Source organism: Peromyscus californicus, unplaced genomic scaffold (assembly GCF_007827085.1).
Source record: "Peromyscus californicus insignis strain IS unplaced genomic scaffold, ASM782708v3 Scaffold_8__1_contigs__length_139910024, whole genome shotgun sequence".
Classification (NCBI taxonomy): Eukaryota; Metazoa; Chordata; class Mammalia; order Rodentia; family Cricetidae; genus Peromyscus; species Peromyscus californicus.
In genome coordinates, this window is record NW_026294606.1 from 9,638,968 (window position 1) to 9,648,764 (window position 9,797).

The 9,797-nt window shown below is 50.1% G+C and overlaps 1 protein-coding gene across 3 annotated transcripts in view; it reads right to left on the minus strand.

Annotated features, from left to right (window-relative positions):
- Eif4e1b (eukaryotic translation initiation factor 4E family member 1B) overlaps positions 1-9,747 on the minus strand; it is a 32,379-nt gene extending 22,632 nt beyond the window's left edge. The window contains exons 1-6 of one of the 3 annotated variants that reach the window (XM_052729209.1): positions 9,272-9,747; positions 8,177-8,342; positions 7,059-7,161; positions 4,101-4,260; positions 3,709-3,834; positions 1,783-1,836 (exon numbers count right to left, since the gene is read on the minus strand). In XM_052729209.1, the coding sequence (XP_052585169.1) occupies positions 1,783-1,788 (6 nt within the window). In that variant the 5' untranslated portion in view covers positions 1,789-1,836; positions 3,709-3,834; positions 4,101-4,260; ... (1 more) ...; positions 8,177-8,342; positions 9,272-9,747. Of the gene's footprint in view, positions 1-1,782; positions 1,837-3,708; positions 4,261-7,058; positions 7,162-8,176; positions 9,223-9,271 lie in introns of those variants that run through there. The other 2 variants (XM_052729210.1, XM_052729208.1) reach the window with 2 other exon arrangements.
- Positions 9,748-9,797: the final 50 nt, after the last annotated feature.

Here is a 9,797-nt window from a genome sequence, read left to right on the forward strand (position 1 = left end):
CAAGTCGGCCCACGATGTGGAGGGTGATGGCCTCCACCTCCACCCGCGCTGGGACTGAAGTTTACTGGGAGGCGGGAAGTTAGCATCGGGCGCCACCTCCTGGCAGGGAAAGGGGTGCAGGGCCAAGAGCGCAAAAGGACCGCACGGGCAACGTGAATACGCATGCACACGCGTGCACGCGCGCCAGTCTCTATGCGCAAGCCCCGCGTGTCAGCACCAGAGCCAGGGCGCACGTGCAGACCTGCGCTCTCTGTCGCGGTTGCAGCTGCGCCGCGGAAAGACGTCGCTAACCGTTAGCAGACCCCTCCCACTCCAGTCCTGTACACACACATCTATGCACACCTGCCCAACGCAAACAAACAAAACCATTGGAGACATTGGCCCAGGGAGGGCACAGCGCCCAACAGGCGGTACTCTCCCCTCCCAGAAGCACCACTGAAAGTTTGAGATTTCAGCTGGAGTGGGAGAGGGTCTGCAGGAAACTGGGAAGCCAGACCAGAAACCTGGAGCAAACCAGGATCAGCACTAGGGGGCCCCCGCCGACTCAGAGTAAGAAGGGAACCTCGAAAAGACCCGCATTGGAGGCTCCGCCTCTGCAACCACGCAGCCTTTAAAGGCACAGAGTGCCTGGCTCGAGGCTCCGCCCCATCTGTGCGGCGTTCCCATTTGCAGTAGAAACCTGTTCCTGTCTGCATCTGCCCGGCGGACGCCTGATTTACTGCAGAGAAACCCCCTCAGCCTCGCCTTGACCTCCCGCTTCACAGCTGGAGGGAGAGGAGACTGCAAGTCTGCGGAGGCCACTAACCCTGTGGGAGATCAGTGTGTTCTCCTCACCCGGGCCTTCTTGTCTGGAAGCAGGAAGCCGCTACCAGATGACCCTGTGAAACAAACTGGTGGCCATGAATGAGTGAGAGTGATAGGGGTTGGAAACCCCTTGCGGCTCAGTTACACTTCTGAGAACCCGCTAGTTTCTTGAACAGTGGTTCTCAGCCTTCCTGATGCTGTGGTGACCCCCAACCATAAAGTTACCTTCGTTGCTCCCTCTTAACTGTAATTTTGCTACTGTTGTGAATCAGTAATGTAAATACTTTTGGAGATAGACGTTTGTCAACGGGTTGAGACCCGCAGATTGAGAATCACTGTTCTAGACACTACAAATGCATGGCCTTCTGGCTGAATTTTGACCTCTAGATAGGGTTAATTTACCAGCACACTATATTTTTCTAAGTCTGACTACCTTTGGTTTGTGTACACCTTTTCCAGCCCTACCTGTCCTGATTTTATTAAACCCAGTCTGCAGGCAGTGTGTGTGTGTGTGTGTGTGTGTGTGTGTGTGTGTGTGAGAGAGAGAGAGAGAGAGAGAGAGAGAGAGAGAGAGACAGAGAGAGAGACAGAGAGAGAGACAGAGAGAGATCTGTTATCTGTAACCCAGCACCTGAACTCCTTATTTATTTATTGGCTCTACCTGTTATTTTCAGCCCCTGATCCCCATTTTTAGATGGCAAAACCAGGTTTACCATCTGGCCTGTGAAGAGATTTATTTCCTCCTTCCCAAGTGCCAAATCCTACACCTGGCCCCACTGAGAACGATTCTGCTCAGAGACCAACATTCTCACCTGCCAGGGTCACTTTAAATGCATTCCAGGTACAAATCCAGAAGCAGAAGATGCCAACCCATGTCTGATGACTCTGTGTATGTGTGTATGTCCATGTATGTGTCCAGCTCATGGGGTCTGAGCCATTTCCCAAGCTCCCAGTATGTGCCAAGCATGTGGTACTTACCTTCATTAATTTCACTTGAAATCTCTCTCTCTACTCCATTGCTACAACCTCAACCTACAAAGGAGGGAGAAGAAGCATTAGAGAGGCAATGCTACCTGCCCAGGGCTGATTGCTGAAAAATGTCAAAAGCCAGATTGAGCCCGAGTCCTGACTCCAAAGGCCAAGACTTTTAGAATTTCCAAAACCTGTATTCTCTGGCTTTGAAGAGAGACAAATGAAAAAAATATGGATAACAGGCAAATGTGGCAGACACTTGTGCAGTGTCATAGAGACCGTAGTGACACTACATGCACGTGGATATGTGTGTGGTGATTGCACCAGTGGTGTGGATGCACATATGTGCTATGCTTGCATCTGTGCTCATGTGTGCTCGTGGTGTTGACAGCATGTGTTGTGTGCACCATGCTCCAGTCTCACATGTGAGGGCTTTCAGGAAACCCTGATGTTCTGACAGCTCAAAGTCCAGGAATCACAAAGTGATCAACAATGCCAGGTGTGGGTTGAACCAGGAGGATCATGAGTCTGAGGCTAGGCTCTGCTACCTAGCAAGACCCCGACCTTCTCAAAAGGAAAAGAAAGAGATAAGGATAATTTCAAGCTTCAAGAGAAACATAAAAAGATGTGACAGGGAGTCTGAAAGGCATGGGTGATGAGCAACATTAAAAGGTGGCCATCGAGCAGTGAGATAGCTCAGCAGAAAGGGTGCTTACTGCCAAGATTGATGACCCAAGTTCGATCCCTGGAACTCACATGGTAGAAGGAGAAAACTAACTTCAGAAAACAGTTCTCTAGCCGGGCGGTGGTGGCGCACGCCTTTAATCCCAGCACTCAGGAGGCAGAGGCAGGCCGATCTCTGTGAGTTTGAGGCCAGCCTGGTCTCCAAAGCGAGTTCCAGGAAAGGCGCAAAGCTACACAGAGAAACCCTCTCTCAAAAAACAAAAAAGAAAGAAAGAAAGAGAGAGAGAGAGAGAGAGAGAAAGAAAGAAAGAAAGAAAGAAAGAAAGAAAGAAAGAAAGAAAGAAAGAAAGAAAGAAAGAAAGAAGAAAGAAAAGAAAAAAGAAAACGGTTCTCTGGCCTCCAGGAATGTGCTTCCCTACCCCCAAAAATGAATAAATGTAAAAAAAAAAAAAAGTCATAGAATTTAACAATAAGTTGGTGAGGTCAAGCTCCTCTGAGGTGAGGCGGAGCTGACACTTGAAGAGGATGCCAGGAGGCGTTCTGGAAAACGTGGATGTTAGAGGCTGAGACCTGCCAGGCCTCCCAAGATCCCCGGGAATATCCAGCCTCACCCCCGCCGGCCGATCTTGGCTTTCTCTCTTTTTGACTGCATTTCTTCCTCCTAGGCATCTGCTCCCAACTCCACTTTGTTCAAATGAAACCCTTTCTTCTCTGAGATTTCCTATAGCTCTGGAGCCATTTCTTCCCACTGCCTCACCGTGCTCGTCCACATCAGCACTCTGGAGACTCCTGCTGAGCAGCGCTAGCTGCAAAACTGCCTAGCTCCCCTAATGAAGGGTTAGGGGCTGTCCCCATATCCTTATCGTGTCATTTGTCTGTCTCCCCACCCCCAGCCCCAGTAACGTGGCTTCAGGGATTTCTCTGGAACTTTATTTTTGTTTTCTCTCTTCCCTATTTATAGCTCTCTCCCATCCGAGCCATCTCTGCATCCATCTGGTTGCCTAGAAACAGGCTCCTGGGCTGAGGGTGGGGGAAGGCCAGAGAGAGCCTAGGCAGGGGGAAGGAAGAGATGCTACCCACTTCCTGTTCAGCACCACCCCCAAGCTTCCAAAAGCCCACTCTGCCCTCTGCCCAGCACCCATAGATGTTAAATGTTAAGTGTGAAAAGCAGCTGCGGGCCTTTGTGGAGTCCTTCACAGCTTTGAAAGGGCAGAGTGGTGATTTCACTGGAGTCTCTTAACAGCTTACCTTAATAGAGGCCTGGACTCTTTTTTTTTCATATAAGAAAACTGAAGTTTCCAGAAGCAGTGTCCAAAACCAAGGCATTTTCCAGGGAAACTCCATGTCTGGGTTTGTCAGCCTTTGAATATTGATCTGTGACAACAAAAGATTTGAAGTCACAGATAATTCCATAATCCATTAATTACAGGGAAGTAAAAAGACTTTAATAATCCTCCATATACCATTCTCTAGACATCCCTCTCACTACCCTAGCCCTGGCCCAACTATGCCACACCACAGTACTCTTTTGATGCCCCATCATGCCCTCTGGTGCCCCACACACATCTTTCCCATGGCTACACATCACCTGACATGTGCCACCCCCCATGTTTCCACCAGGTCCTCTGCTCAGTGCTCACCTCCACAGGCTGGACGAAGGAGGCCTGAGCTTTTGTCCTGGGTCTATCATCTCACTGTGCGACACTGGCCAGCTCACAGGGGCTCTCAGAGCTTTGGTTCCCTCAGCTCCAAAAGTGAGGGTGTTCATTTCCACCCCCAGATGAAAAGGCGCTTTATAAACTGCAGAGTGAGAGCAGTTAATTGGGAGTGATCAACTAGAACACTTTATGTTGTCAGCGTTATTCTATTAGGGCTATCAGATCGGGGAAGGGAGCCAAGATGAGTTTAGGGACTGAACGGGAGCTCCTGGCCCATTTCCAAACAAAGGGGTCTCCATTCCTGGTGCAATAAGGAGTATGGCTTGCTGAGAGGCCCTTTTGCATTGTGTCTGCTTCTTAAGTACTCTATCCCTTACTGCCCCGCCCTCCCTGTTCCCCGAAACACCAAGGCCCACCCCTGCCCTCCAAATAGGCTCTCTGGGCAGAAGGGGGAGGGGCTGTCAAGAAGCAGCTGGGCCATGATTCAGCCTGAGTCACCCATCCAAATCCTGGGCCACCCCAGTCTTCAGCTGCTAGGGGTGGAGAGTTGCAGGAGGGTAGGGAAGGGGTCTGTGTGGGCATCAGACTGTGAGCTCCTTACTTTCTTTTTCAGTACTGGGGATTGAACCCAGAGCCTTGCGTGTGCTAGGCAAGTATCCTGCTGCGCTGCAACCACAGCCCATTTTTATATTTACTTCTGGACAGCCAGGTTCTTGCTCAATTGCCCAGACTAGTCTAGAACTATTATAGTCGAGGCTAGCCTGGAGCTCTCAATCCTCCTGCCTCCTGAATAGCTGGGATTACATTCCTGTGCCACCATACCCAGCTTGTTTCATTCAGGCCAAGCAAGAACTCTTGGGGCAGCATGGTGAGGGCCTAGGAACAGTACATGTGGGGAGGTCAGGAAGGCCTTGTCAGGTGTTAGTTATCTGGGCTAAGTGGGGGGAGGGGAGTGCACATACATGGGTGCTGCATGTGTACGTGTGTATGGCCACACACAACTCCTGGCTTTGTCCCATTCTAACTCTGGGGCCCTAGTGAGTTAACTTTTCTCATCTGTCCAGTGGAACTAATAATTATCCGTCTCAGTTGGCTTTCTTTAAGAATTAAATAAGGAAGCCGGGCGGTGGTGGCGCACGCCTTTAATCCCAGCACTCAGGAGGCAGAGACAGGCGGATCTCAGTGAGTTCAAGGCCAGCCTGGTCTACAGAGTTCCAGGACAGGCTCCAAAGCTACAGAGAAATCCTGTCTCAAAAAAAAAAAAAAAAAAAAAAAAAGAATTAAATAAGGAGCTGGAGAGATGGCTCAGAGGTTAAGAGCACTGGCTGCTCCAGAGGTTCCGAGTTCAATTCCCAGCACCTACATGGTGGCTCACAACCATCTGTAATGAGATCTGGTGCCCTCTTCTGTTGTGCAGGCAAACACGCAGACAGAACACTGTATATATATAATAAATAAATCTAAAAAAAGAAATAAGATGCGGCGACAACTATGGAAAACCTGGGGAACACTACCGTCGTCACCTGGGATGGGCACAGTGCACAGGAGAGGCATGGAGCCTGAAGAAGTGTGCGGTCTGGTGCTTCTTGATGAGCACATAAACATGGACTGCACATGTCTCCTTGAAGCACATGAACTGTGTTCAAGAATGGTGCCCAAAGATGGGTCTGCATGCTCCTGCCAACCATAATCCTAACACACACACACACACACACACACACACACACACACACACACACACCATCCCTGGAGGTTTTGATTGGTAAAAGCTGAAGTTCAGCCTAGATCAGACCCAGTGTACTGGTGAAGGGGACAGGAACTATGGATGTTACTAACTGGCCATCTCAAAGCTTTCCCAAAGCCTTTAGCTTCAAGCAAAACTGGAATGAGGTTATCTGGCTAGAGCCCAGGAGTGGGCAGTCCTGGGTGTGAAACATGATAGTGTTTGAAATAGACATGAACATGATATGGACACGACAGAGAGAGAGGGAGAACATGAGACACACATTGTGCTTCTTGTGAGCATGTGCATACAGGCACTCCGAGTGGCATGGGGGCTGGTTGCTGTCTCTGCTCTGATACAGTCTGCTTGTCTCCATGGTGCCTGTTGCCACACACGCTGGCTCTCTTTTCAGAAAGTCACTGGGATTGTTTATTCCACCCCCGGCCTGGGCACCCGCCAAGGAGCTGCAGGCACTTGTTTATCTTCTGGTGCATACGAATGTGTATGGCTCCCCAGCGGCAGTCCAACCTGAGGTACAAGCACATGTACGAATACACATACACACATACCACATGGTGTGGGTGACCATGTAGGTTTATTATAAGGTGAGCCTAAGTTCCAGCCCTTGGTAGAGTCTCCATAAAGGGACACATATAACTCTCCAGAAAGCTCCAAGTAGGCATGTCATCAATCTGGCAACACTTAAAATTACAGAAAAGTAAGAGAGTCACTTGCCCTGGGTTTGGTCCCCTGCTTCACCCTATCCCCAGAATGAATTACTGGATAGTGGCTGGCCAGATCTGGGTCACTACCTACTCAACAGCTGGGTCCAGAAGTAGCCCCCTAGGGAAATGGGGGTACCACAATGAGAAAGGACATCTGTGCGAGACTTTCCATCAACAGTGGTGTTCTCCACAAAGGCTATACTATGCCGGCACTTGCGGACCTCTGGAAGCCTAGTGTTACATGTGGTGGCATGAGGTTCAGAGACCTTGAAGCTCGGGACGGGCAATGCTAACGATGAGCACACATGGGCTTTCTTGCCCATTTCCTGTTCCTCATTTGCTCTAGCAAGTGTTTGGTTGTCCAGAAATTTTAAAATATGATTTTATTAACAAGTCTTGTTGGAACAAAAGCAGTTCTAAGGCATGGCTGAGGACACACACAAAGAGGCCTTGACCGTGACCTCATAGACACAGACAGATTTCTGACCTTACCCTTCAGATGCGCCCACCAAGAGGACTCTCAACAATTCACTGCCTGAGTCTTTGATATCAAAGAGAAGTACTCAGACTGCTGGAACCATTTTGCGTAGGATACCTAGGAAGAAACCACAGCACCATGAATAACCCAGGGACAGTCCCTAACCAAACATCTGTCAAGTGTTGTTATATGTGTACCCCAGACCCCTTGCCCTTGGCCAGGGGAATTCTGAAGTGTACACTTACTCCATTTTCTAGGACTTTGCTGCAGATCTGCTCCACTCATCCACTGTGGCAGCTCTTAGTAACCTTGTATTGGCTGCCTCTGCTTCCCGGGTCACCTTCTCACTCCCCTGATGGTGTCCCATCACCTCACAAATGAGCCACATGCCTTTCATATTCACCTCAGGCTCTTGGAGGCATCCCCAGGATCTGCATTTCACTTCTCCCTCCAGACTCCTGCCCCCGCCCCCTGCTGGTATCCTTCCCTTCCCTTCTGCTCCGGCCCCTCCCATCTCCACCTCATCTGCCTCTGTGGAAGCTGTCACAATCATTTTTCTTCCTTCTTCTTTTCTTTTTCCCCTTTTTATGACAGGATCTTAGGGATCCCAAGCTGACCATGAGCTCCTGGTCCCCCCTTCCATCCCCGGAGTGCTGGAATTACAGATATGTGCCATCATACCTCTTCTCTTTCTCAGGGTGCAGACTTACTGGGAAAGATGTCTCCTTGCTCACTGCCCTTCCTCCCTCCCATTTTCACAACAGCCCGGTGTTCCTTGGGAGGTGCTAGGGTTCTGGTGCTTGCCTGCTTGTTTAATGCCCTTCCTCCATATGCTGACTCCCTCCCCACCCCCACAACTGCCAGCTCTCAGTCGGTGTGCCTCCAACTGTGGCAGCCTTAGAGTTCAACTCTGGACTCATATCTTAGGGTGGTCATCCCACAAGCACTCCCTTTCCCCAACATGCATGCAGTATGTGTCCTCCATCCACAAGGTGGAACCTCAGAGGACCAGCAGGAGCCTCTCTCAACATTCACCTCATGACTAAGGCCAGTCGATTGCCTTCAGTAGGTAAGAGTTGCCTACTATCCATACGAACAAAGGCTTCCGGGTCCATTTATCATCAGTCCTCACCTGAAACACTGCCACAGCCCTCTCAATATACTTGGTTCTGCTCCAGCGTCATTTTGCCCGTGGGGAGAATGCTGTAAATCAAAGCTGGTTCTTGCCACTTTCGGTGTCTCATGGACCTCCTAAGTCTCGGTTGCTTCCTCTGTGTCACAGAGCCAATAATGATCACCTTGAAGGCAAGGCCGGTGAGGAATGAAATGATGAATGTGGAGCAGGGGTTGTAAATTCTGAAGCTAATTAAGTACCCTCTTGAGCAGTCGGAGAACCATTTTTCAGCACCAATAATATGAGAGAGCGACTCTGTGTGTGCTGTCCGTGGTCCTGAAAACGGGCCCGCGCTCCGTATTTCGATGAAAAAGTCTGTATCGTGAATTTCATTGTTTTGAGACTTTTGGAAAGAGAGTCTCGCTGTTTTACTAGATCAGTCTTGCCCAGGCTGATCTGGTACTCACATTGTAGCCCAGACTGGTTCGGAACTCAGGGTTATCGACCTGCCTAAACTCCTGAGTGCTGGGTTAGACGCAGTGTCCCTCTACCCCTAGTTTTTTCCTATGGATTTTAAGTCCTCACTTGCCATCTAGATTTTCTTATTATTTTAAGTTAAAGTGATCAGTTAATTAGTGGTTTCTAAGACATAAGCCCAAGTGTGAGGCTGCAAGAAGTGACCTGTATAAATTTGCAATCCCAATTCGACCTACTAAGAAACGGTTGTGGCCACAACAAGAAACTTAGCTGTATTTGAAAAACGTGGATAGAATATTTCCTTGGGCCAGGCAGCGGTGGCTCACCCCTTTAATCCCAGCACTCGGGAGGCAGAGCCAGGCGGATCTCTGTGAGTTCAAAGCCAGCCTGGTCTACAGAGCGAGATCTAGGACAGGCACCAAAACTACACAGAGAAACCCTGTCTCGAAAAACAAAACAAAAACAAAAAACAAACAAACAAAAAGAATATTCCCTTGCTCCTGAGTGACTGGTCATGAAAGTCATCTATAAATCAAATTTTAGCTCTGTGTCCCTGCCCAAGAGTTTCATTTGCCTTCGTTATTATTTTAGCAGGTGGCTTTCACAGTTCAGGCACAAGGATCTCTTATCACTTACAAGACAATCAGAGCTCTCATCTGAGAGATGGAAGTGGAAGGGTCCCACTTCTCTGCTCAAATGTAGAGGGAAATGGGCAGTGAGTCCTCACGCCTTCCGCAGTTGACCCAAGTGGAAGCCCTGGACATCGACTCCAGGCACTTTCTTTTCTAGGACCGCTCTGAGATTCAATGCTAGTCCCAGTTTACAGACCTAGAAACTGAGGCTCAAAGAGGTGAGGTGAATTGTTGGAGGGTTTCCAGGAGGAGGACCGGGCTTACCCTGACCAGAGAGTGGGAGGATACTGCCGGGAGGATTCAGGGAGCCTCCCAGCCCAGGGCGGCCACTCGCCGGAGCGTGGGCAGCAGCGAGACAAAGGGCCGGGGGCGGGGCGGAGGGGGCAGAGGCCGGAAGTGCGGCCGAGGGGGAAGCGGGAAATTTCCTCGCCTAGGCAGTTGGCAGATCGGGACGACCCGGGTGCTGGTGCCGCCGCCGCCCGTGCATCCGCGTTGCTCCCAGTTGAGCAGCGGGCGGGCGCGCGCCCCCC